At 51.0% G+C, this 27230-nt stretch overlaps 2 protein-coding genes and 1 long non-coding RNA gene across 6 annotated transcripts in view; 2 read left to right on the top strand and 1 right to left on the bottom strand.

The window, feature by feature from the left end:
- Window positions 1–27230, bottom strand: part of LOC111944947 (uncharacterized) — a 225502-nt gene that overhangs the window by 31768 nt on the left and 166504 nt on the right. Inside the window, 1 exon segment of the mRNA XM_086872677.1 lies at window positions 736–1591. Coding sequence (XP_086728803.1) covers window positions 736–1591 — 856 coding nt within the window.
- LOC147647065 (uncharacterized) lies at window positions 7195–10346 on the top strand. The gene is made up of 2 exons (XR_015281689.1): window positions 7195–7432; window positions 10016–10346. It is a non-coding gene; the product is annotated as an uncharacterized LOC147647065 (long non-coding RNA).
- LOC147647064 (uncharacterized) lies at window positions 11875–19370 on the top strand. 4 transcript variants are annotated; one of them, XM_086872660.1, is made up of 14 exons: window positions 11875–12137; window positions 12495–12566; window positions 13185–13256; window positions 13353–13430; window positions 13518–13619; window positions 14044–14151; window positions 15262–15327; window positions 15532–15603; window positions 16621–16692; window positions 16781–16852; window positions 16940–17038; window positions 17310–17540; window positions 18170–18332; window positions 18853–19370. In XM_086872660.1, the coding sequence occupies exons 1-12, from the start codon at window positions 11930–11932 to the stop codon at window positions 17312–17314; spliced, it is 1026 nt and encodes a 341-aa protein (XP_086728786.1). In that variant the 5' UTR covers window positions 11875–11929; the 3' UTR covers window positions 17315–17540; window positions 18170–18332; window positions 18853–19370. The 4 variants fall into 4 exon arrangements, with proteins under 4 accessions (XP_086728786.1, XP_086728787.1, XP_086728788.1 ...); XM_086872661.1 differs by lacking the exon at window positions 13518–13619 and having other exon boundaries at window positions 11910–12137; XM_086872659.1 differs by lacking the exon at window positions 13518–13619 and having other exon boundaries at window positions 11919–12137; window positions 17460–17540.

The raw sequence follows: 27230 nt of genomic DNA, 5'->3' as shown, positions 1-27230 counted from the left end.
AGCCTGGCCAGGGCTACACCCAAGATCAACCAAAAATGGCCACAAAAATGGATGAACAACTGATTGTAAGGTCTCACATTTTTGTAAGCTTAGGTCCATCTGCATATTGGGATTAATGGTCCAATTACAGCTTCAGATGATGAAGTCCCATCCTTCTTGTTTTCTTCCTTTAGTCCACCCTTGTTTATGCTTTTGGGCCTGAAACTTGTAACAACTGCCCTTGGTATCAAGCTAAAAAGGAATCGTTTTGTCTACCTACTCTGTGAAGAGAGCTCACTAACACTTAATATGAAGTTCAAAACTATAAACCTAGCCAGTGCAGAATATGAAAAACATGAAAGCTAAAGCTTAAGGCATCACACCCTTAGAGGCTGTGGAATTGTATAATTTTGGAGTGGTTTAGAGGTGGCAGATCAAACCCTCTCATCCCTTTGAATGCCAAGAAATGGAGACAACTACACCAAATACCGCCACAACCCCCAAGTTTCTCCCTAAATCCCAGATTCCCTTGAAACACTAGTAAAAAGTGAGGCTTAAGATGCTTTTGTTGAATTTGTTGATTTTTACCCCAATTTTGTCTGTTTTACAAGGATGAAGATGAACCAAAAGATAACTGAAACCAAACTAAAATGACCACCAGCCCAGTGTGTTCCCAACACAGATCACTGGGAACGTGGGTCATCAGGGCTTTGCCCAACGTGGGTCCTCTGATGGGGGATGGAGTTGGGGCAGCACACAAAGCTCTTCCTGCACTTGGGGCACTCGCAGGGCTTCCCTTAGTGGTGCCTCTGTTGGTGTTTGGTCAAGTGAGAGCTCTGGGTGAATCTCTTCCCACACTGGGGACACTTGTAGAGCCTCTCCCCAGTGTGGATGCGCCTGTGGGTGACGAGGGTGGAGTTGTGCTTGAAGCCCTTGCTGCAGTCGGGGCAGCGGAAGAGCCTCTCCTCTGTGTGAATCCACTGGTGCTGGAGAAGATGGGAACTGGTCTGAAACCTCTTCCCACATTCGGGGCACTCGTAGGGCCTCTCCCCAGCGTGGATCATCTGGTGAATGGTCAGTTGGGACCTCTGGTTGAAGGTCATCCCACATTCCCCACACTCATAGGGCTGTTCCCCAGTGTGGGTCCTCTGGTGGATGGTCAGGTAGGAGCTGTTTCTGAAGCTCTTCCCACATTCCCCACACTTGAAAGGCCTCTCCCCAGTGTGGATGCACCGGTGCCTATTGAGGTTGGAGTTGTGATTGAAGCCCTCCCCACAGTCAGGGCAGCGGAAGGGCCTCTCCTCTGTATGAATCCGCTGGTGCTGGAGGAGAGTGGAGCTGGTTTGAAACCTCTTCCCACACTCAGAACACTCGTAGGGCCTCTCCCCAGTGTGGATGCATTGGTGGATGATGAGTTTGGAGTTGAAGCTGAAGCCCTTCCCACATTTCTCACACTCGTAGGGCCATTCCCCAGTGTGAATCATCTGATGCTGGATCAGGCTGTTGCTGTGGCGGAAGCTCTTCCCACACTCCAAGCACTTGTAGTGTTTCTGCCCTTTGTGAAGCTGCTCATGGACTACCAGCTCAGAGCCCCGGCTGGATCTCCGGCCGCCTTCCTGGCACAGGGCGGGTCTTTCCTCCTCAGAGCACCCTGGGATGGGTTTGGAGCCCCTCCTCCTGCGGGATCTCCGGGGCTTTTCCTCCCCATTGGATTCCTGCGCTGTGGAGCTGCTCAAATCAGCCTCTTCCACGAGGTTCTGCCCCAGGGATTTGTCCTCCCTGGTCTCCATCCTCAGCTCCTTGTCTGAGGAAGGACAAGGAGAGGATGGGATTTGCCTCCGTGCCAGAGGGAAGGGGAAGGAGATCCCCCCAGTGCGTCCACAGCAGGACGGTGTTGGCAGCGGGGTTGTCCTGCAGCTGGGGGCCATGCTGGGCTGGGAGATGGAGCAGGAGGGAGAGGGAAAGGGGCACTGACTTCCTCCTCACCTGCCTGGGTGTCCCGGGGCATCTTCCTCTTCCTCACAGCCTCCTCCTCAATCTGGACAAAGCTTGGGAATCAAAAATCCTGTCTTGGGGAAAAATACGATTCATGAGCACATGGGCTGAGAGGGTTCATTCTGCCCATGTTCATCTCTAGAAGTCAACAAGCATCTGGAGTCCATAAAAAACCCCAAACACCAAGATTCAGCCCTGAAAATGCCTCCCAGGAGTTCCCCATCTCTGGTCTCTCCCCTTTGGTGTTCAGGGTTTCCCTCCCATCCCAACTCCTGGAGGTCACGCTTGCACTGGGGGTCCCCAGTCTACTCGGTCCCTGCCCTCCCCAGGCTGCTGGGAGTGCCAGGAATCCGAGAAGTTACCTGTTTCCATCTCAGCACTTAGGGATGCTGGAGGTTTTTGGGGCTTCAGAGTCCCTTCTCCCCTTATTCTCTGCTTTGGGGTGCAGGGGGTCCAAGGAGTTCCCCCTGCCCCTCTCCAGGCTGTTGAGGGTCCAACAAATTGCAGAGCTCCTCCTCTCTGGGCTCCCCACTTTGGGGTCCTGGGGGACACAGGGCTCTGCTCCTCCAGGCTGCCTCTGCCAGCAGCTGCCACCAGGACCCCCCAATGTCCCCCCAAGGGGCATTTTGCATACAGCTTTGGAGTTCTTCATTCTTCAAACATCACTCACAAAAAAACCTAACCCAGGAACCCTCCAGGATATCAGGGCCAAGCTCCCCCACCCCGGTCAGCTGTGGGATGCGGGGTGATGATCCCACGGGTGGGAGCTGTGAATTCAGGGTGTGCTGGGCCTTGTGGTTCCTTCTCCTTTCCCTGATCCTCCTCTGTCCCTCCTCTTCCTCTTCCTCCTGCTCCGCCTCTTCCTCCCTCCTCCACCTCCTCCCTAACACCACTCCCTTCTCCTACTTCCATCCCTTCTTGCTTTCCTTCATCCTTCCACTTCCATCCCTCCTCCTCCTCCCCCAGGAGCAGCCCACAGCAGGAGCGGGGATGGAGCCGGGACAGGTTGGGATGGGCAGCGTGGGGCTCTCCACTGCTCCCACGCGCTGGGGACAGGGGGAACCCAGCCCGGGGAAAAGGAGAGGGAAACTGGGAAAATTGGGGGCTGCAGATCCCCCAAAACTGGGGCTGGCTGGGGACCCTGGCTGGGGACTGCCAGCCCTTGGGGCTCCTCTGGGGAGATGTGGGAGGGGGGAACACAGAGAGGGCTGGGGGATCCCAGGAGTGGCAGCACTGGCAGCGACTGGTTTGTACTGGGATCATCCTGGCAGTGGCTGAGATTGCACTGGCTGTGTACTGACATCCTGGGATATCATACTGGGATCGTTCTGGCAGTGAGTAGGAGCCTGCAGGGGGCAATTGAGACCAGGTTGTGAGGAACTGGAAATATGCCCTGCGCTCCCCAGAACCCCGGGATCGCCCCCCATAGGTCCCATGTGTCCCCCAGACCCTTCAGGATCCCCAAAGGGATCCTCCCTTCAGGAGCGCCCGTTTGGGACCCCCCAAAGCGTCCCTGGATCCCTGAATGCTCCCGACGCCACAGATGCCCCTTCCAGACACTGCTGGGAATTCATCTCCCATCATCCCGGAACACGGTTCCACACCCAAACCTCCTGCCGTGCCCCAGACGCCTAAGAGCCCGGTTACAGCTCCCCAGGTTCCCCCCAAGTGCTCCCGAGCCGTATACATTCGCCCGAGGACCTGCAGCCACGGCTCGGACGCAGAAGTGCTCTCCAAGTGCTTCCCTTCACCGCCAAACGCGCCTTCCGAGCCACTTCCGGGACTACAGCTCCCATCATGCTCTGTGGCGCCATAGAGCGCTATTGCAGCCGGGACTTCATCTCCCATCATGCCCCGCGCATCACCGGAATCCATTTGAGATACGCTTCCAACTCCCGTGATGCTCCGCGGCCCCATTAAACCGTATTATATCGGCGCCTACAACTCCCATCATCCGCTGCGCCCCATGAAGCCGCGTTACAGCCCCCCCAAGTGCCTGCCCGGACCCCGGAGGGCCCCCAGATTCCCCTCCCTGGCCCCCAAGTGCTCCCCCGGACCCCGAATTGTCCCACAGAATCCCTAAGTGCCCCTCCAAGAGCCCACCCAGCTCCCCAAGTGTCCTCCAGACCCCCAGGTTGTCTCTAAATTCCCTCCCCAGACCCAAAACTGCCTCAAATGTCTCCCAAAAAGTCTCCATAGAGCCCAAAGTGGCTCCCTTTGCCCTGTCGGAGAAAATGATAAAAATCATGATCAAAGGACTAAAAGTAGGACAAATTAGCATAAGGAGGGAGAAATAGTGATCAATTAATTAATGAAGGGAATGGTGGTACTTTGAACCAAGGACTGCTAATGTTTTTTGTTCCTAAAATTGTATAAAATCTTTTATATAAATATAAAAAGTAGATTATAAAAACACAGAATAATATTATTATTAAAAATGAAATTTTATTTTTATTAATTAATTAGATTTTAATGATAAAGAAAAGTTGATAAATGTTTTCAATGTTTTGGGATGTCAGTCCCAGGTGGGCCATGTCAGACATGCTGAGGCTCGGGGTGAGGAGCAGGTTGTCCAAACAGGGGCAGTCTGCAAGGGATTCATTCTTCTCTGTGACCAGACTGCCTAAGGAAACATTCAGCATCAGGATGGTAAAGAGTAAATCATGACCTTCTGATCAGTACAGAATGATGTTTTACAGTTTGAAGAGTAGAATGTTGTCACCATAAGGTGCCTTCTTTGTTAATATAGCTCATATTGTGTCATGTTTGTTAAATACCAATGTTGTTGTACCAGCCTTCTTTGTAAAAATATTGTTATAAATGAAATTAGAATTTTGACAACTAGGTCCCTTGGCTTAATGGCAGTTTAATTAAAAATGAATACAATTTACTAAATTGAATAGTAATGTGGTATAAAGGAATATAGTTTAGTAAAATAATACAGTTTAATAAAAAATTAAAATTTATATATATAATCTACTAGTAATTAAGTATGATTAAAGCATAAGCAAAACCCACCAGGGTATGGAGGCTTCCCACCCTGCCTCACCTTCAAAACAAAGCACTTCAAGCTAAACTCATATACTGTATGCTTATACTTATTCATTAATGTTTCCTGTAAGTTTCCTCCTATTTCTGATTTTTCTGACTTTACATCATTTTCCTTCACAGCACATGCCTCACTTGTTGTTAGGAGGTCTTCAGTCTTCTTTTGGTGGTCTTTTGGTGAAGGCTTCTCTTCTTCCTCATTGTCCTTTGGATAACCTTACAGGTTTGCATGTGCGTACTAAGCCTTGTGTTATGTTAGTCTACTAATTAGCCTTATATTTACTAATCCTTACACCCAATGCCTAAATTGATTCTAATTTTGTCCATCTCAAGGCCATTTTGGTCTTGAGACACTATTTATCTTCTAAACTACATCCTGTACCTTAATTTTGATATGTAACATCTGCACAGGGGTACATCTGCTTTGTAACACTGATTTTTGATTGTTTCTAATAATTACTTTAATAACAGCTACAATTTAGTTAGCACAAACCAATTCCATTTATTACAACTGCAAATACCCCTTATGCACCTTTGTATTGGTTTCCATGCTAACGGCCTTGCTTTCTTCCTTGCTATGGATAAACTTGTATTTTCTCAATTTCTTCTTTTGCTACCTATGGATGCTAAATCTGAACCACAGTGCCTGTACAAATTACAGGCCGCATAGCTCCCCAGGCTGCCTGAGAAAGTAGCCTGGGAAAAATATGAGAAGGAATTAAAACAATTCTCAGGGACACTAAACAGCCTTGCAGGTGTTGTTTTGCAGTCTGTGTTTTCCTTGCAGGAGGAAGTCAGGGGGGTGATGAGCCCCCCTGACCAATGATGCTGATGTAGCACTTTGTTAACCAATAGGAGTTTCTTTTCTGTATTTTCCACGTACCAGTCTATAAAAACAGGCCTGAAGTAATAAACCAGAGAATTCTCGTATTGAAACTCCCTTGAGAGTTTATGTTGTTCTTTATAGCCGTTCCCAATCGGAACGACATCTGGTGACCGACGTGTGGTGCAGCCGACCCTCCGAGGCCTGGTAACCGACGTGACTTCTGCTAATCCCCTGAGGGTAAGCAGCGAGCGGGAAAAAGCCAGCCCTTCCCCCTAGAGGGGTAAGTGGAATTCTCCCGGGCTTTCCTAGAGGAAGCTGGTTCTGGAAACCAACGGGATAGTGGAGCGTGCCTGTGAGTGGGCTTGGAACGGCTGTCTTGGCGAAGCAGAGCTCAAAATCCCGGGTCAGAGCCGATAGCGTCTGCATTATTGCATTCGCGGAGCCGCCAAGATAAAGTCCTCATAATGGGGAACTGTACTTCAGCTGATGAACAGCTTGCCTACCTTGCATGGCAGGATGCCCTGCCCCGCATGGGACTCAGTGTTTCTGAAGATGCCATGCGTGTTTTATTTCAGTGGGTGAAAGAGCAAGGTTTTGTTATAACTATGGACAATGCCTTTGATCTCGAGATTTGGCTGTCAATAGGGGACCATTTATGGTCAGAATTGACTAACGGAGATACCAGTGTGTGTGGCCTGGCAGCCACCTGGGGAGCGCTTTTTAAGGCGCTGGAATGGAGCCAGTCTGAGGACAGTGAGGCCGGGATGGAAGACTTAGATGCCAGGAGTGGCTCTTTTGTGCAAGATGAGAGATTGGGGGATGACACCGTAGATGAGTGGCGTAGCGCTTCCTCGGAGCGGCCCGGGTCCCCGGAGGACTTGGGCCGCGGGCGGAGGCAGGCTGCGCGCCAGAAATCCACCCCCCCAGGACCGATGCAGCGAGCACCGCTGCCAGCGGCGGCGGGGGGTGCTTTCGCCCCCCGCTGCCTTCCATGGGGCCCATGCCGGGGCCGGCGCCGCCCCTCCCCCGGACTCGCTGTGGCTGCTCGGCCGCAGCAGTGGCGGGGGGGTGCTTCCACCCCTCCGCTGCTTTCCACGGGGCCGGCGCTGCCTCTCCCCCGCACTCGCCGCAGCTGCTCTGCCACCGTACCTGCTGTACCTTCTGAGCGGCAATTTACATCGCCTGAGGCGACCGGCCCGCCCGCCTCTTCTGGTGCTCGGGACGACCCAGCTGACAGCCTGCCCTGTGACCATCTCGGGCCGTCCCCACCCCGTCCAGTAGCCGCGTGTCCGCAGTGTCGGGCACATTTTTGGGATGTGTCCTGTGTTCCTAGGACTGCTGATCAGACTCGCGGGGATGGTGGCTTTGGATCTACCGGACTGCCCCAAGTCCTTTGGTCTGCCTGTATATCTATTCAGCGTCCTCAAATGACGTGCACCCTGAGTCTGCCGACTGCCAGCCCGCCACAAATTCAGCTTCGAGGTCTCATCGACACCGGGGCGGATGTGACGATCGTCTCCTTCTCTGCGTGGCCTCCGTCCTGGCCCCTGACTCCTATGGGTTCGGCCATTGAGGGATTGGGAGGTACCGCGCAGACATTTGTGAGCCAGCGGCCCGTGCTGATCAAAAACCCAGAAGGGCAAACAGCTACGGTCTGGCCTTATGTCACTGCAGCTCCATTGAACCTCTGGGGGGGCGATGTCTTGGCAGCATGGGGGGTGCGGATTGGGACACATTTTTGATAGGGGCCACTGTGGCGAAGGGCACACAACTTTCCACACTGCCCTTACGGTGGCTGGTGACTAAACCCATCTGGGAAAACCAGTGGCCCCTGGCTAAAGAGAAATTGGTTGCCCTTCGTGAGTTGGTCCAAGAACAGTTACAGCAGGGACACATTGAGCCTTCCACTAGTCCCTGGAACAGTCCCGTTTTTGTGATCAGGAAAAAATCTGGGAAGTGGAGATTGTTGCAGGATCTCCGCAAGATCAATGCAGTCATGGAAAGCATGGGGGCACTGCAGCCTGGCATGCCATCACCTACCATGCTTCCCATGGGGTGGAAAATCCTGATCCTTGATTTAAAAGATTGGTTTTTTACAATTCCATTGCATTCTGAGGACAAATGCAAGTTTGCTTTCACAGTACCTATGATCAACAACGCTGAACCCGTGCAGAGGTATCAATGGAAAGTTTTGCCACAGGGCTGCAAGAACAGCCCGGCTATTTGTCAGTGGTATGTAGCTCAGGCCTTATCTGGAGTCCGTGAGCAGTTCCCTGACGCTTATTGTTATCATTACATGGATGACGTCCTGGTGGCAGCATCCACCCAGGATGAACTGCTGAGGATACAGCCCCAGCTGTTCGGAGCTCTGCGTTCTTATGGCCTGCAAGTAGCTCCAGAAAAGGTTCAGCAGCATCCTCCTTGGAAATATCTAGGAGTCAAAATCTTAGATCGAACCATTTGCCATCAAGAGGTGCAATTTGTGGATTCTATCAAAACTCTGAATGATGCCCAAAAATTGATGGGTATCATCACATAGTTGCGTCCTTACTTGGGACTAACCACAGCACAGTTGTCCCCATTGTTCAATCTTTTAAAGGGGGACCCTGATCTGAATTCCCCTCGGGAGTTGACCCCTGAAGCGCAGCAAGCGCTGGAGGATGTTCAACAGGCTGTTTCTGCTCGGCAGGTTTACCGGGTGGATCCATCCATTGATATCACTGTTTTTATTACTTGTCCAGAGTCTCATCCTATGGGTATCATTGGCCAATGGAGTGAACAATGGGCTGATCCGTTGCACATTTTGGAATGGATCTTTTTGCCCCATCAACCAAAAAAGACGGCTCCCACATTATTTGAATTGGTTGCTCAATTGATAATTAAATGCCGTCAGCGGTGTTTGCAGTTAATGGCAGCTGACCCTGAGAAAATTATCCTCCTGATCCGGCGGGAGGAATTTGAATGGAGTCTGACCAACAGTGCCTCTTTACAGGGTGCGCTGGAAAACTTTTCAGGGCAGATTGCCTATCATCTGCCCAGCCACAAATTGCTGCAATTAGCAGGGTCAGCTGAATTGTCCTTTCGGCAAAAAAGTAGTCGGGTGCCAGTGCAAGGACCCACCGTCTTCACTGACGGTTCAGGAAGAACGGGGAAAGCCATTGTAACATGGAAGGATGAGTCTGAGTGGCAAGTGCTGGAAGGCCATGAGACAGGCTCAGCCCAGCTAGTCGAACTAAGGGCCGCTACCATGGCATTCCAGCGGTTTTCTCAGGTACCGCTGAATTTAGTTACTGATTCTGCTTATGTAGCAGATCTCGCTAAGCGTTTAGATTGTGTGCTCCTGAAAGAAGTTGATAATGAGCATCTATTTCAGCTGCTGAAGTCTTTGTGGTGTGTAATCCAAGCTCGAGTTCACCCATATTACATTCTGCATATTCGGAGTCATACCAATCTACCAGGTTTCATAGCAGAAGGTAATGCCAGGGCTGATAGGTTAGCTAACCCTGCTTGGGTAGCGCCTCAGCCTGACAAAATTGCACAAGCCAAGCATCGCATGATTTTTTCCACCAAAGTGCACATACTTTGCAAAAACAGTTTCACTTAACACCGACCGAAGCGCATGACATTGTCAGTTCTTGTGCTGACTGTCATGGGCTCGCAGCACCTCTGCCAGCGGGGGTGAACCCCAGAGGGTTGAAAGCCCTGCAGCTTTGGCAGACAGATGTCACTCACATTGCTGAATTTGGCAGACTTAAGTATGTGCATGTGTCTGTTGACACATTTTCATCTGCTATGTGGGCATCTGCTCACACCGGGGAAAAGGGTCGTGATGTTATTGCCCATTGGAAAATCGCATTTGCAGTCTTGGGCATACCTTCTTCTATGAAAACTGACAATAGTCCTGCCTACACCTCACAGAAGACACGACGATTTTTACAGTTATGGGGAGTTTCACACGTATTTGGTATTCCACCTTCTCCCACTGGGCAGGCTATTGTTGAACGCGCTCATGGTACCTTAAAACGTGTTCTAGAAAAACAGAAAACGGGGATGGTTGGAGAAACTCCACACAGCCGACTGGAGAAAGCCTTGTACACAATTAATCACCTCACAGTGAAAAAGAATTCAGATAACCCTGTGATCTTGAATCATTTTCTTTCATTGCAGTCTTCAGGCGAGGTGCACCTGCCTCGAGCGAAAGTTTGGGTGAGAGACCTGACCACCAACAAGTGGCAAGGCCCGTGCGAGCTCATCGCTTGGGGTCGTGGGTATGCATGCGTCTCCACGGACACTGGAGTACGGTGGATACCTGCAAGGTGTGTTCGCCCTGATCTGCAGCATCAAAAGCAGAAAGCAGTCAACAGGCGACCATCAGATGGTGACCAAGATACCGATCATCATTCAGATGGTCCTTCTACAAGCAGAGACTAAATATTCTTACCTGTCGACAAGTTAAACTGTCAGTTTGAACAAATTAACAATGTTATTTGTTGTGTGAGAGTGTGTGTTGGTTTACTGAATTAGAGACATTGGAGTCAACCATCGAATCCCTGCAAAGAAAACAATTCTTAAATACCAAAACATAAGCCAAAATTCTAGATTAATTCTAGATTAGCATCCATTCAAAGTTCTAGCAAAGAACCCTCTTGTGCTGTGTTTGTTCTCCCTCCTGCAAGGGCCCAGCAGGACGTGACAAACACTGCCCTTTTATTTTTATTTTTTTTTAACAAAAAGGGTGAGTTATGGATGCTAAATCTGAACCACAGTGCCTGTACAAATTACAGGCCGCCTGGCTCCTCGATGCCTGAGCAAATAGCCTGGGAAAAATATGAGAAGGAATTAAAACAATTCTCAGGGACACTAAACAGCCTTGCAGGTGTTGTTTTGCAGTCTGTGTTTTCCTTGCAGGAGGAAGTCAGGGGGGTGATGAGCCCCCCTGACCAATGATGCTGATGTAGCACTTTGTTAACCAATAGGAGTTTCTTTTCTGTACCTTCCATGTACCAGTCTATAAAAACAGGCCTGAAGTAATAAACCAGAGAATTCTCGTGTTGAAACTCCCTTGAGAGTTTATGTCGTTCTTTATAGCCGTTCCCAATCGGAACGACAGCTACCTCAATTGTTTGGACTGCAGATCAGCTGCTAAGCCCATCCACATTAAGCTCTTAGTCTTCAGAGGGAAACTTTGAGCACAGTGAGAATCTCCCAGTGTGCAAGAGGGTCCCTGTGTGCCAGCTGCAGCTGGGGCCTCAGCCATCTCCTCTCTCAACAGGTTCCCCTCTGCAGCTTCACAGGAAAGGCCAAAAACCTCAGTCAGGGACACCTGCACCACACATTTCACATCTCCATGCCCATACGTGATATCCCTGTCACAGCTGCATTACCAGCTTGCTGCTGTGCAGATGCTGCCACCACCCAAAGCAAGGCCCTGTGTCCCTGAAGGGACCCGCCCTGCTCTGTGGCCTGGACTGAAGGTGGGTCCCTCCTGCCAGGGCAGGGCCTGACACAGCTCTTCTGTTCCAATAAAGAGATGGAGCTGTCACCCCAGTGTCTGGCTGGTACCACCAGCAAAGCCCACACAGCACCAGCCCCGGCTGAGCTCCATGTCCAGGAGCAGGCGGGGCTGACCACGGTGTGGGCAGGCAGGAGCCAGGCAGGGGATGCCGTGACCAGCAGTGAGGCCCCGAGGGGCTGGGGGAGTCTGTGTTGAGTGTCCCTGGGCTGAGGGCACATTTCCTTCAGTGGCATCACCTGGGCCTGGACCTCCTCCAGTGCCATGCCCAGGAAAAGAGGCAACCATCAAGAGCATCTCCTGGGACAGAACATGACCAGCAATGTCAGCAGGCAAAACCAAGGTTTTGTTTAGCAATGACCCTTTGATGAAGTCAAAGATTTACAATCAGTCCAGTACAGATTGGAGTACAGATGGGAGAACACTCAGGGGGTACAGCCAAGGCCATGAGGTCACAGCAGTCTCTGGGGTGACAGCAGGCTGAGGTGACAGCAGGCTCTGAGGTCACAGAGGTCCCAGAGCCCTGTGGTTGCACAGCACCACAAGGACCAAGCCGTCAGTCCTTGACCATGACTGTTGTGGCAGCAGCGGTGGCGGCAGCAGCGGTGCTGACATTGGGACAGCGGTGTCAGGACAGTGGTGGCAGCAAGAGCTGCAGGACTGGCAGTGGGCAAGGCACCATGGCCTTTGCTCTGCGCCTCTTCCTCCTGCTCCTCCTGGCAGTGGCCCTGCCTGACAGGGCTGCCCAGGCTGCTCCGTGGCGAGCACAGGGAGCAGGTGGGCCCAGGGCCTGGCTTCCCTTTCCTGGGACAGCACTTCCTTCTCCCTGGGAAGCATTGGGGATGGTTTTCCCCAGGGCTTAAGGGAGGGTTTCCTCTGTGGGAGGGAGAGAGTCTCAAGGGGCTCTGGGCTGGTTCTGCTGCCTCTCCACGGATGTTGCATGGGGCCTACAAAGAGGGTGGAGAGTGACCAGAGCCAGCCCAGAGCTCCCCAAGCCTTTCTGCACCTTTGGCCATGTCCATTGACATCTGGCTCCCATGGCCTTACCTGACCCCCTTGCAGTTCCCAGTTCCCTAAAACAGAAGGGGATCCCAGCACATCATGGGAATGTTTCTGATCTGTGCTCCCTTCTAGATTGGGATTGTAACTTGCATTATCTGGATGCCCTCTTGGATAACAGCTTGAAACACTTGGAGAATGCTGGAGGCAAGTTCTCAATGTGCTTTTCCTGAGAGAATAATCGGTGTCAGTGTGGCAAGAGCTCCCTCGTGTACCATTATCTCTTAACATAATCTTAGGCTTGATGGATTCTGGAAAAGTTGCCCTGCTCTCTTCTGGAGCCCTGAGTGATCCCACAGCATTGCTGTCAGTGGGAGGGAGGTGCATTTAGATGTCAATCCTCTTCCTGTGTGCAATGCCAGTGTCTCCTTCCGTGTGCTCTGTGCAGCCACAGAGAAGAACAGAGAGGGAAGGGGCTGGGCCTAGGGCTGTGCCCTGGGGCTGTGCCTTGCATGGCTCCTTTTCCAGCCCCAGGAAGCCTGAGCTACTGCTGCCAAGCCCTGGCCCTGCCTGGGGCTCAGTTCAGAGCTGCTGGCAGTTCCAGGGTGTCCTTTCTCCCCTGACTGCCATTCAAGAAACTTCTTCTATCCTGGTGTGGGGCAACTGCAGGCACGTGGTCTCCCTGCCCCTGCTCCTGGGTGGAAGGCAGAGATGAGGGAGTGCCTTGAAGGGCAGAAATCAGCCAGGTGCACTCACTGCCCCTCCAGCCTGAAGGAGAATCATGAGCACTGTCCAGGACCTGTTCTGTCCTGCCTTTCCTTGCAGCTGAACCTATTGTTGAAGGCGATCCAGCTTCCCAACCCATGTCCAGGACTCAGCCCTTGGGAGATGGTGAGGGTAGGTCAAGGCCTTTCCCCCTGGGAAAGCTGCCAGCTCAGAACCTTAAAGCTTGTCCAGCTGGCAGTGATGACAGAAGCTTCTGTGGCTGTTTAGTTACAGGTGTGTCTGCAGGGAGGACTTTCCCAGCTCCTGGGTTGGTTGCTGAACACAAGCCTGGCTCCCATCAGAGGGGTGAGTGGTGTGTCCCTCCTGACCCCACAGGCTGAGCACTGGTTTTCTGGGGTCCCTTCCTGAGAAATGGAACTACTTGCTGTCAAGGTCCTCCGAGGGGGAGGAACAAAGCTACAGGAGTTATGAAACCCCATGAGCCAGCCAAACCCATGAGGCAAATGCTGAAGGAAATGCTGCAGGGAGGGCAAGGTGGGTCCATGTCCCTCAACCTTTCCAGAGACTCAGCAGGTGGAGACTTTCTCTGCACATCTGGACATGCAGTGCTCACCACAGCGGGAAGGGATCCATGGCAGCCTCACTGCTGCTTTCATGGCCTGCAGGGCTGTTTCCCAGCCTGGCCTGGCTGCAGCTTCTCCCCAGACTGCAGAAAGGGATTTGGCATTAGCTGACAGGTTTCCCAAACTGCACCACTGGCCATGCCCACCCTGAGATCTTCTGCACTTTCCCAGTCTCAGGGTGGACCAGAAATGGTGTTTGTTTGGAGAAAGGAGGGCCCTGGCCAATCCCAAAAGTTTATATGGTTTCCTTTGATAAGCATTGCCTCCTGAATATGCCACCTCCCCAATGGGGAAAGGTTCCATCTGATTCAGGTGTACAATTTATTTTTTTTCAGAGAAGGACCAAAGAGCTGTGCTGAAGGTGGTGTTTCCCGGAGGAAGCAGTGGCTCATGGGCAGCCTCTGCTGCAGGAAGGGAGGCCATGCCAGGCACAGTCCCAGGAGGTAATTGCTGTGCCCCTGGGCCTGAGCCCTGCTGAGACTTGAGCTGCTTGTCTACTGCTTGGCAGTGTGGACACAGCCTGGACAAGACCAGCACAGCCCAATGGAATTATCCCCAGCAGGCTCAGGGCACTTGGCTAGTGAGCAGTCCTGCTGGGGTCCCTCCATGGGAGACAGGTCCCAAAACCTGGCAGTGGCTGCAAAGGAGTGCCCATGGTGGGGAATAGGCAGAGGGGGAGAGCAAGGCTCCACTATATCCTGAAAGAGCCTGGCTCTGTCTCTATGGGATGGGAGAGCTGTCCCAGCAGAACGTGGGCAGGAGGGAGGGAGGTCCTGAGGGACAGTTGTGGCACTGTCTGCTGTAGCTCTTCCCCATTGCTTTTACAATTCTTTCAGCTGTGGCAGAGAGAGGACCCCAGTGGGGCCTGGGCTGCTCCAGCAACCTCTCCCAGGGATGCTGCACAGGGCCTGCAAAGAGGGCGGAGAGTGACCAGGAGCCAGCCCAGAGCCCCCAGACCCCTCTGCAGCTGTGGCCATGTCCACTGACATCTGGCACCCACAGCCTTAGTGTGACTCCCTTGCACTGCCCAGTTCCCTAAGGTAGAAGGGGATCTTAGCACACCATGAAAACAGTTCTGATCTGTGCTCCCTTCTAGATTTGGAACACAACCTTAATTATTTGGAAGTGCTACTGAATGATACTTTGAATATCTTGGAGAATGCTGGAGGCAAATTCTTCTATTCCCTTTACTGACAGAACAAGCAATGACAAGGTGGCAAGAGCTCACTCATGTGCTATATCTCTTAACATAATCTCAGGCTTGATGGGATCTGGAAACCTTGCCCTGCTCCCTTCTAGAGCCCTGAGGGATCCCACAGGTCACTGCCAGTGGGAGGAAGGTGAATTTAGGCATCAATCTCTTCCCATGTGCAATATCAGTGTCTCCTTCCCTGTGTGCTCTGTACAGCCACGGAGAAGATCAGAGAGGGAAGGGGCCGGGCCCAGGGCTGTGTCCCAGGGCTGTGCCTTGCACACCTCCTTTGCTGGACCCAGGGAGCCTGAGGATCTCCTACAGTGCCATTGGAGCACTTCTCTCCTGCCTTTCTTTGCAGCCAAGCCTCTTGGTGAAGGTGATCTGGCTTCTCAACCCACACCCAGAACGAATGCTCTGGAAGATGGTGAGCATAAGGCCTTTCCCCCTGGGAAGAGCTGCCAGCTCAGAGACTAAAGCTTGGCCAGGGTGGCATCGCTGCAGGTGCCAGGACAGAGCTGTGCACGTGTGTGTCCTCACCCTGTGTGATCCCCTCATCGCTCCTGCAGCTCAGTGCTGCCTGTGCAGATCAGCAGACATGACAGAAGCTTCTGTGGCTGTTGAGTTACAGGTGTGTCTGCAGGGAGGACTTTTTCAGCTCCTGGGTTGGTTGCTGCACACAAGCCTGGCTCCCATCAGAGGGGTGAGTATTGTGTCCTTGCTGATCCCACAGGCTGAGCATTAGCGTTCTGGGATCCATTCCTGCGAAATTGAACTATTTTGCTCTAAGGTCCTCCAAGAGGAAATAGCAAAGCTACAGGAGTTATGATACCACATGAGCCATCCAAACCCATGAGGCAAATGCTGAAGAAAATTCTGCAGGGAGGACAATGTGGGTCTGCATCCCTTAGCCTTCTCCTGAGACTCAGTAGCCAGGGGCTTTCTCTGCACATCTGGACATGCAGTGCCCAACACAGAGGCAAGGGATCCATGTCAGCCTCACTGCCCCACTGCTGCTTTCATGGCCTGCAGGACTGTTTCCCAGCCTGGCCTGCTGCAGCTTCTCCCCAGCCTCTGCAGGAAGGCATTTGGCATCAGCTGACAGGGAGCCCAAACTGAAGCATAGGCCATGCCCACACTGAGGTCTTGTAGGATTCCCCGGTCTCTGGGTAGATCAAAAATGGCAGCTGTTTGGAGAAGGGAGGGCTCTGGCCAATCCCAAAAGTTTATATGATATCCTGGTCCTTAACCAAGTCTTTGACAAGCATTGCCTCCTGAAGATGCCACCTCCCCCAGTGGGGAATGCTGCCATCTGATCCAGCTGCCCCTTTCTGCAGAAGTGGACAAAGAGGCTGTGCTGAAGGTGGCGTTTCCCAGAGGAAGCAGTGGCTCATGGGCAGCCTCTGCTGCAGGAAGGGAGGCCATGCCAGGCACAGTCCCAGGAGGTAATTGCTGTGCCCCTGGGCCTGAGCCCTGCTGAGACTTGAGCTGCCATCTCTGCTACTGGGGAGTGCCCACCCTTCAGGGATGTTGCACAGGGCATGGAAAGAGTGACCAGGAGCCAGCCCAGAGCTCCCCAGGCCCCTCTACAGCTTTCTCCATGTCCACTGACATCTGGCTCCCATGGTCTTACCCAACCCCCTGGCAGTGCCCAGTTCCCTAAGGCTGAAAGTGATCCCAGCACACCCTGAAAAAGGTTTACATCTGTCCTCCCTTCCAGATGAGGTTCCTAGGAAGGCTTCTCCATTAGATTGGCTGCATAAAGTTTTGAAGCCATTGGAGTCTCCTGCAGGTATGTTCTCCGTGTCCCAACAGGGAATAATCATTGACAACCTGGTAGAAACCAGGTGACAGACGCTTCTGTGACTGTTGAGTTACAGGTGTGTCTGCAGGGAGGACTTTCTCAGCTCCTTTGCTGATTACTGCCCACAAGCTCGGCTCTCATCGCAGGGGTGAGTAGTGTGTCCCTGCTGAACCCACAGGTTGACCCCTGTTTTTTTGGGACCCATTCCTGGGAAATGGAACTATTTTTTGTTAAGGTCCTCTGAGAGGGAAGAACAAAGCCACAGGACAGAAAGAATCACTTGAGTCACACCACATCCTGAAAGAAATAGAGAAGGAACTGCTCAAAGGGCATGGTGGGTACATTTCCCTCAGCCTTTCCTGAGACTCAGCAGCTGGGGGCTTTCTCTGGACATGCCATGCCATGCCATGGGAAGGGATCCATGGCAGCCTCACTGCCCTGCTGCTGCTTTCAAGCCTTGCAGGGATGTTTCCCAGCCTGGCCTGGATGCGGTTTCTCCCCAGCCTCTGCAGGAAGGCATTTGGCATCAGCAGGCAGGCTGCCTAAACTGCACTATGGGCCATGCACACCTTGAGATCCTCTGTAACTTCCTGTTCTCCAAGCAGATTAGGAGAGGTGGTGGTTTGGACAAGAGAGAGCCTGGGCCTTTTCCTGATCCTCTTCCATGTCTTTGACAACCACTGCCTCCTGAAGAGGCCACTTCCCTGCTATGTGATAGTTCCATCTGATCCAGCTGTGCCTCTTCCTTTCTCAAGCGATGGACAGAGAGGCTCTATGGAAGGCAGCATTTCCTGAAGGAAAGGAGGCAATTGCAGGCGTGGGCCCAGGCACAGGAGGTAATTGCTGTGCTGGGCTCAGCCCTCGATGGGGCTGTGTGCCAGCAGCTCTTCCCACAGGGCCTCTCCTTGCACAGCCTGGCAGCAGCAAAAGCTGGAGGCGCCGCGGCTTCCAGGCCTCTGGAGCTCATTCCCAGCCCCTGGGAAATGGGACTCGTGCACCGATGTCCATCCCACTGCAGCTGCTCCTGGAGCTGGCCCTAAGCATCCAGAGGCCCAAGACGCAGGAACAGCCCTGAGTGGGAGCCCTGCCACGAGCCCAGAGCCACAGCCAGCCCTGGCTCCCAACTGGGCAGGGGCTGCACTGGCCCCTTACAGGGCCTGGCTCTGTCCCCTTGGGCTGGGGGAGCTGTCACAGAGCAGGGAGAGTCAGGGGTGGCAGTGGCTGCTCAGGGATGGATTTGGCCCGTGTCCCTGGAAGGAGCCACTGCCCAAGCAGCTGCGCTGTCCCCGAGCTCTCCTCTCGGCTTTCTGGGTTTTATTGGGTGGCAGAGCCTGTGCCAAGGGGTGGCAAGGTGCCTGCAGGCTCCAGCTCTGGGGGAAACAGGGAATATCCTGGAGGTACCCACCATGCTGCCAGCTCAGCAGTGGAGCACAGCACAGGCTCTTACTGCCCATTGCTCCTGCAGATGCAGTCGGCACAACACAAGTTCCCGATTCCCAGAAGGGCATCAGAAGAGGTTGCTGTCAGGGAACACTCTGTTGGCTAGGATTAATGGCAGGCCGGCTTTTTTTGCTGCTTTTCTTCATTTTATGCTGTGTTGGAATCTGGTATGTCTGGAAGACAAAACGGTGAGTATTTCATTCATCTTTCCCTCAAACAGCTTCTTTTGAAACCCTACTGTAGACAGCAAAGATTCTCAGTGAGGCTGCTGTGCACTTGTGGGTAATCAGTGGTTGCCCAAATAACTCTGCTGAGATTTCTGCAGCTGCCCAGGCCTTTCATTGGCCTCTTAATTGCGGGGTCTTGTCCTGGGGAGCCCACTCAGGCTGCAGCCAGTGCTGGCTCCCACTGAGGCTGCCTGGCCAAGAGCAGCCCCAGGAGCAGCAGGCAGAGGCAAAGCAAGGTGGGCAGGAGAAAGAGCAGGGACTTGAAAGGCAGAGGCGCTCTGGGGCCTGCTCCTGCTAGGTACCCTGCCCAGAGCCACCCCCTGCTCGCCGGGGCCTTGAGGGGCAGCTGTCCAGCTGGGCCAAGGTGTTCCAGGAGCTCCAGCTGTGCTGGGGAGCCTTGGCCGCTCTGGGTCCTGCTGTGCAGGAGGGTCCCTGTGTGCCCATGGCATCTGGGGGCCTCAGCTGCCTCTTCTCTCAACAGGAGTGCCTCTGCAGCTTCACAAGTCCTGCCAAACATGTTAGTCTGGGAGACCTGCACCTGTCTTCCTCCATCTTCAAGCCAGTGTCCATTGTCCCTGCCACAGCTGTATTATCAGCTTATTGCTGTGCCACCACCACCCAAAACAGGGCCCTCTGTCCCTGAAGGTGCTGGCCCTGGTGCCTGGCCAGGCCTGAATGTGGGCCCCTCCTGCCAGGGAAGGGCTTGAGCAACATCTTTGGGCTTCTGCTTTGGGGTCTGGCTGGTACCACCAGCACTGGTGCAGCTGCTTGGCTGGCCACAGCCTTGGCTGGGCAGGCAGCAGCCGGGCATGGGGCATATCTTTGTTTTCCATTTTTAGAAATTAGAAATTATTGGAAATATTTAAATTTTTTTTTGGTAGAAAGAAGTCCCCAAATGTTTCTTCTATTTTTCCAGACTAGTAACATGTTTTTCAAAGTAGTTTTAGAATTCTGGAACATTTTTTCCATTTCTTCAATAAAACATTAAATTGCGTTTAATTGGTAATGTTTACTCTAGGAAGAACTAAGACACCCCAAGACACCCAGCATACTGGGGAGGCTCTTTTCCCACTGGAGATTTGGACCTAATCCAAAAAAATTGCATAAAATATTTTTCCGGATATTTTCTGGGATTACTGACAAGCTCACCACTTAGTCTTCAGAGGCAAACTTTGAGCACAGTGCAAATAGCTTAAATTCACAATCTTTGCTTCTGGAAGAACTCCCTCAGTTCTAGAGCAGGAGCTTCTTCCTGCTGCCCTCAGGCTCTCCTCTCGGCCTTCTGGGCTTTGTTGGGCAGCACAGCCTATGCCAAGGGGTGGCAAGGTACCTGCAGGCCCCAGACCTGGGGAAAACAGGGAATATCCTGGAATTTCTGGAAGGAATACCCACCATGCTGCCAGCTCAGCAGTGGAGCACAGCACAGACTCACGCTGCCCATGGCTCCCACAGATGCAGCTGGCACCACAACGTGTTCCCAATTCTCAGAAAGGCACTGGAGAGGTTTCTGTCATGGAACATACTGTTGGTTAGTGTTAATGGCACACCTGGATTTTCTATGGCATGCAGGTGATGGGGGACCCCTGTAAGGCTGCCAGATGATTGGGGTCCATTGTGAGGCACACGGACAGGGTGTTGTGTTTTCCAGTAAGACAGGCATGCATTTGGGTCTTTTGTAAGTGGTGCATGTGGCTGGGGTTTCCTCTTGAAATTCTTAGGGGAATTGGGGTCACTTTTATGGCTACAGGTGACTGGAGAACGCTGTAAGACTGGCAGGGGGCTTGAGTTCCTCATGATTTATGTGACCATTTAGTCGTTGCCATCAAGGCCTGCAGAGGAGCCGAGTCCTTCCTGAAGTGGGCCAGGGGCTGGATTCTTTTGTGAGGCACACAAGGTTATTTTGGGGTCTCTCAAAAGGTGTGCACAGATTCCCTGTGAGGAACAAGGGATATTTTGGGGTCTCTGCCAAGGTTTGCAGAGATCCCTCATGAGGCACAAAGGAATATTTATGGTCTCCTAAGATTTGCAGAGATCCCTCATGAGGTGTGCAGTAGGGTTAAACTAGAGGGGTTTGTCAGTCTTCTCAGCAAAGGGACACTCTCAGTGGAGATTGTGCAAAGCTGGCAGGAATCTTCCTGCAAAGCCTCAGGCTGGCCTGCGTGTCAGGCAGGCAAATGGAGCCCATCCCTTGGGGACCTGGGCCAGGCCAGGCCTCTGGACCCGCTGCGCCCTTGTTGGGCCCGTCCCGTGGCTGGGCCAGGCCAGGTCAGCCCCGACAGGGAGGGCTGAGGCCCCGGGCCCAATGGGACTGCCGAGCCGTGCCCGAGGCATAGCAAGGGCCTCACTAAGCCCTGGCTCTGTGCTGCAGACAAACACACCTTTACAACCACAGCCGCTCCCTGAGCCACAGGAGGCACCCGGGGTTACATCTCAGGCAGTGGCTTCTCTGCCACTGAGGACCTCCTTGCAGTGCCTCGTTCCCTAAACAGGATGAGGAGCCCAGCACACCATGAAAATGCTTCTGATCTGTACTCCCATCCAGACTGGCACTGAGATATGGATTGACGTGCAGTCCTGGTCAATCATATTGTGAAGGTCATGGTGCATGCTGGTGACAACTTCTCAATGTCCCTTTCCTGACAGAATAAGCAGTGATTATTATTCTTGGCCAGGAGCAGCCCTAGGAGCTCCAGGCAGAGGGAAAACAAGGTGGGCAGGAGAAAGAGTGGTGGTAAGATTGCCTTTGAAAAGCAGACTGCAGGGACCCTGCCCTGAGCCATCCCCTGCCCACGGGGGCCTAGGGGGGCAGCTGTCCAGCTGGGCCAAGCTGTGCCAGCAGCTCCAGCCGTGCTGGGGAGCCTTGGCCAATCTGGGTCCTGCTGTGCAGGAGGGTCCCTGAGTTCCAGCGGAAGCTGGAGGCAACAGCCGCCTCCCTTCTCCACAGGAGCACCTCTGCATCTTCAGAAGACTGGCCAAAGGCTTCAATCAGGGAGAACTACACCTGTCTTCCTGCATCTCCAAGTCAGTGTCTGTTGTCCCCACCAAAGCTGCATTATCAGCTTCTTGCTCTGCCAGTAGCAGCCAGGCATGGACCACCATGTTATCTTTGTTTTTCATTTTTAGAAGTAAAAAGTTCTTAGGAATGTTTAATTTTTTTTTTATTTTTTATTTTTTTTTTTTTTTTTAGAAAGTAATCCACAAATATTTCTTCTAAATTTCCATAGTAGTTTAGGATTTTTCAAAGGCATTTTTGAATTTCTCACCTGTCACTTGAGACGGATACACGACACACACTTGTGCAGAGACTACAATGGCTTCTTTTTCATTACAAAGTGTTGTCAACTTTTATTCACTTAACAAAGCATAATCTTAAGTCATTAGTTACATCAAAACAGCTCATTATATTCATTGGGCAACGCAATGGCTTAATGTATTTTATTGGTACAAAGCAATTGACATCAACAATAAATTGTCAAGAGTTTACAAGAGATTATTAAGGCACGTATGCTGCCTCTAAGGCAGGTATTACATAACTGCAAATACCGCTTTATGTCCCTTTTTATTGGTTTCCATGCTAATGACCTTCTTTTCATCCTCACTATGGATAAACTTGTATTTTCTCAATTTCTTCTTTTGCTACCTCAATTGTTTGGCCTGCAGACCAGTTGCTAAGCCCATCCACATTCACCTCTTAGTCTTCAGAGGGAAACTTTGAGCACAGTGAGAATCTCCCAGTGTGCAAGAGAGTCCCTGTGTGCCAGCTGCAGCTGGGGCCTCAGCCATCTCCTCTCTCAACAGGTTCCCCTCTGCAGCTTCACAGGAAAGGCCAACACCTCCCTCAGGGACACCTGTACCACACATTTCACATCTCCATGCCCATACGTGATGTCCCTGTCACAGCTGCCTTACCAGCTTGCTGCTGTGCAGATGCTGCCACCACCCAAAGCAAGGCCCTGTGTCCCTGAAGGGACCCGCCCTGCTCTGTGGCCTGGACTGAAGGTGGGTCCCTCCTGCCAGGGCAGGGCCTGACACAGCTCTTCTGTTCCAATAAAGAGATGGAGCTCTCACCCCAGTGTCTGGCTGGTACCACCAGCAAAGCCCACACAGCACCAGCCCTGGCTGAGCTCTATGTCCAGGAGCAGGCGGGGCTGACCACGGTGTGGGCAGGCAGGAGCCAGGCAGGGGCTGCTGTGACCAGCGGCGGGGCCCCGAGGGGCTGGGGGAGTCTGTGTTGAGTGTCCCTGGGCTGAGGGCACATTTCCTTCAGTGGCATCACCTGGGCCTGGACCTCCTCCAGTGCCATGCCCAGGAAAAGAGGCAACCATCAAGAGCATCTCATGGGACAGAACATGACCAGCAATGTCAGCAGGCAAAAAGTTTTGTTTAGCAATGACCCTTTGATGAACTCAAAGATTTACATTAAGGCCAGACCAGTAGGACAGATGGGAGTACTTCCCTCTGGGAAGGGGCTCCTGTTACTTCACAGTCTCCATCCCTCGCCAGGAACTGCAGAACTCTGGCCAGTCCCGCTCCCCCTGTGGCCTTGTCTGGCCTGTGGGGGAGGAGGCTGAACCAGAGCCCTCTTACCTCTTCAAAATCCAGAAACCAAAGAGAAAGAGAAATTCCCAGGCTTAAGTTTTAAAGGGTGATGTTCACAGGTTGATATCACTTTTCAATGGTCAAAACTACTGTCAATTCTCATAAATGACCAGTTATAGGCCAGGCTGGCTCCCACCAGCCTCCAGCAACCTTAATATCTTTAGCTGTTTGTCTTTTTTTCTTAAATGTCAATCTATCACACACCTCAGCAGTGACACCCCCAGTGTTCCCATGTCTGTGACACCAGAGCAGTGACAGCCCCAGTGTTCCACTCTCTGTGACACCACAGCAGTCACAGCCGTGTTACTATGGAGTTAAATGTTTCCGAAAATGTTTCTTAAAATCATGTAGAAATAGGCTGCAAGAATGTCTGGTATTAGGGATGGTCTAGCAAGCTGAAATGTTTACGGTAACGGGAACTGGTACTTGGGGATTCCAAGGTACCCACCCAGAGATCAGATTTGTACATATTTGTACAAGGATGAGCTAACTGTCATGAAGCAATATTGATAAAGCTAATCAAGCAATATTATTGAAGCAATATTGATAAGGTTGTTACAGTGATTACTGCTACAGCTGAAATTGTATAAATATGTGCACTTTGGACAAAGATGATGGAGCTAGATTTGGGTTGCTGATACCCCTAGTTCCCGTGAACTTCAATAAAGCAGCTGCATATAATCAATCTATGATTATGTGTGTTCCTGAACGCTGACATCAGCGTCTCCCTGCACCCAGGGCAGCTCTCACCAGAACCCTTCCCTGATTTAATTCCCAATCCAGGAGCTACAACAAGCATGGGTGAAGTTCTGGGGGCTGGCAGGGAAATGTCACTGTAAGATCTTGCTGCACTTGGCTCTCGGCCCCTTCTCAAGAGCTTTGCCTTCAAGGGCAGGAACATCTTTTCCTTGCTGGCAACTGCAATTCCAGACTCTTGGAGTGTATGCCATGCAGGACCACACAGACTGGGATCCATGGGCTGGGATTGCACAGACTGGGATTGCACAGACTGGGATTGCACAGACTGGGATTGCACAGACCGGGATCATACAGACTGGGATTGCACAGACCGGGATCATACAGACTGGGATTGCACAGACTGGGATTGCACAGACTGGGATCACACCGACTGGGATTGCACAGACTGGGATTGCACAGACCGGGACCATATGGATCAGCACCAGAGATTGAGATCAGATCACATGGACCAGGACCACATGGACCGGGATGGCTGCACCGGAACGATGCAAACCGAGGTGGTCCCGCCCCGCTGAAAGCTCTCTCCCAGTTCCCTCCCAGTTCCCTCCCAGTTCTCTCCCAGTTCCCTCCCAGTTCCCTCCCAGTCTCGCCCGGGGGCACAGCCAAAACTGCCTGGAGTGAACATGGTGGTCCCGGAGCGATCCCAGAGCTGATTCCGGTCCCGGTGTCGATCTCTGTCCCGGAGCTGTGGTGGTCCCAGTGTCGGTCCCAGCGCGCTCCCAGTCCCAGTCTTTGTCTCAATCTCACTCTCAGTCCCAGTCTCGGTCTTGGTCCCAGAGCGGTGCCAGTCTCAGTGCTGGTGCCAGTGCTGGTTTCAGTCCTGGTCTCAGTCTTGGCCTCGGAGCAGTTCCTGTTCCAGTGTCAGTGCTGGTCCTGGAGCAATCCCGGTGCTGATCCCAGTGCTGCTCCAAGAGCTGTCCTGGTGCTGATCCCAGTGCTGGTTCTGGAGTGATCCCAGTGCTGATCCCAGTGCTGGTTCTGGAGTGATCCCGGTGCTGATCCCGGTGCCGATCCCAGTGCTGGTCCCGGTCCCGGTCTCAGTCTCGGTCCCGGAGCCGTGCCAGTCTCGGTGCCGGTGCTGGATTCAGTCCCAGTCTCAGGCCCAGTTTAGGTCTCAGTCTCGGTCTCAGTCTCGATCTCAGTCTCACTCCCAGTCCCGGTACTGGTCAAACCGAGCCCTTTTCAGGTGATTTTAGATCACTTTTGGGTGTTTCAGGCCAGTTTGGGTGATGTTGGGGCCCTTTGGGTGATTTGAGGCAAAACCAGCTACTCTCAGGGTGGATCTTACACGCATTTGGGAGATTCAAGGGTGATTTTAGGCCATTTGGAGTGGGTTTGACACCAGTTTGGGCAATTTTATGCCATTTTTGTTTGCACTTTGGACACCTTGGGATGACTTTAACCCCATTTGGCTGATGCTAGGCCAAACCATGCAGATTTAGCACGGAGTTAAGGTCCCTTTGGATGGTTTTGCGTTTCACCTTTGTTTAGTGAAATATAATCACTTCTAACCTTTTTTTTCCCCTGTTTTATTCATGAAAATCTTCATAAAAATTCCCCCAAATGTTCTCAAAATCCTGCAAAACTCCAGAAAAAAACCACAAAATACCCCAAACCTCCTCAAAATCCTGAAAATTCCAGAAACATATGACAAAATTCAAGAAAAATCCCACAAAATTCCACAAAATTCTTCACAAAACCCTACCAAATTCCAGAAACATCCCACAAAATCTCCTCCAATTTCCACAAAATCTAAGAAAAATCCCCCAAAATTATCAAGTCTCCTAAAAATCCCAAAAAATTTCTCAAAAATCCCACAAAATACCAGAAAAATCCCTCAAAAATGTCTAAAATTCCCATAAAAATTCAAGAAAAATCACATAAAATTCCAGAAACTACCCACAAAATATCCACAAAATTCCTCAAAGTCGAAGAAATATACCTCAAAATTCTTCATGTCTCCTCAAAAATGTAAAAAATTCCACAAAAATCGCACAAAATTCCAGAAATATCCCACAAAATCTCCTCAATATTACAAAAAATTCAAGAAAAATGCCAGGAAATTTCAGAAAAATGCCACAAAAGTACCTGAATCTTCTCAACACCCTACAAAATTCCAGAAGCATCTCACAATATCTCCACAAATCTCCACAAAATCTCAGAAAAATTCCACAAAATTCAATAAAAATCACACAAAATTCTAGAAAAATCCATCGAAGTTGCAGAAAAATCCCACAAAACTCCCTAAATCTTCTCAAAACCTCAACAAATTCCAGAAACATCCCACAAAATCTCCTCCAAATTCCTCAAAATGAAAGAAAAACCCCACAAAATTATTAAAAACCCCCACAAAATTCAACAAAAATACCAACAAATTATAGAGAAATCTCACAAAATTCACAAAATTTTCCCCAAACCCTACTAAATTCCAGAAACATCCCACAAAACTTTAAGAAATTTCCACAAAATTCCACAAACATCCCACAAAATTCCCTAAATCTTCTCAAAATCCTACCAAATTCCAGAAACATCTCAAAAAACCTTTACAAATTTCCACAAAATCTAAGAAAATCTTCTCAAAATTCTTCAAGTCTCCTCAAAATCTCACCAAATTCCAGAAAATTCCACACCATTCCAAAAAAATCTATAAAACTCCAGAGAAACACTACCAAATTCACTAACTCTTCTCAAAACCCTACCAAATTCCAGAAACATCCCACAAAACCTTTACAAATTTCCACGTAATCTAAGAAAAATCCCTCAAAATTCTTCAAGTCACTTCAAAATCCCTCAAAATACAAGAAACATCCCACAAAACCTTTACATTATTTCACACAATCTAGGAAAATCTCCTGAAAATTATTCAAGTCTCCCCCAAATCCTACAAAATACTAGAAAATTCTACAACATTCCAAAAAACTCGCAAAAATTCCAGAAACCTCCCACAAAATTCCCAGTCTTCTCAAAACCCTGCCAAATTCCACAAACATCCCACAAAACCTTTACAAATTTCCACACAATTGAAGAAAAATCCCTCAAAATTCTTCAACTTTCATCCATATCCCACAAAGATCCAGAAAAATCCCCCAAAATTCAAAAAATCCCCCCCACAAAATTCCCTAAATCTTCTCAAAACCCTACCAAATTCCAGAAACATCCAAAAAAACCATTACAAATGTAAACACAATCAAAGAAAATCCCTCAAAATTCTTCAAGTCTCTTCAAAATCTCACCAGATTCCTGAAAATTCCAAAACATTCCCAAAATATCCATAAAATTCCAGAGAAACCTTACCAAATTCCCTAAATCTTCTCAAAACCCTACCAAATTCCAGAAACATCCCAAAAAACCTTTGCAAATTTCCACACAATCTAAGAAAATCTCCTCAAATTTCTTCAAGTCTCCTCAAAATATCAACAAATTCCAGAAATTTCCAAAACATTCCACAAACATCCCACCAAATTCCCAAAATCTTCTCAAAACTTTACCAAATGCCAGAAA

This window comes from Cyanistes caeruleus, unplaced genomic scaffold (genome assembly GCF_971803275.1).
Source record: "Cyanistes caeruleus unplaced genomic scaffold, bCyaCae1.hap1.1 HAP1_SCAFFOLD_69, whole genome shotgun sequence".
Lineage (NCBI taxonomy): Eukaryota > Metazoa > Chordata > Aves > Passeriformes > Paridae > Cyanistes > Cyanistes caeruleus.
The sequence above is the reverse complement of the archived record's forward strand: the minus strand, read 5'-3'. Positions and strand labels throughout refer to the sequence as shown.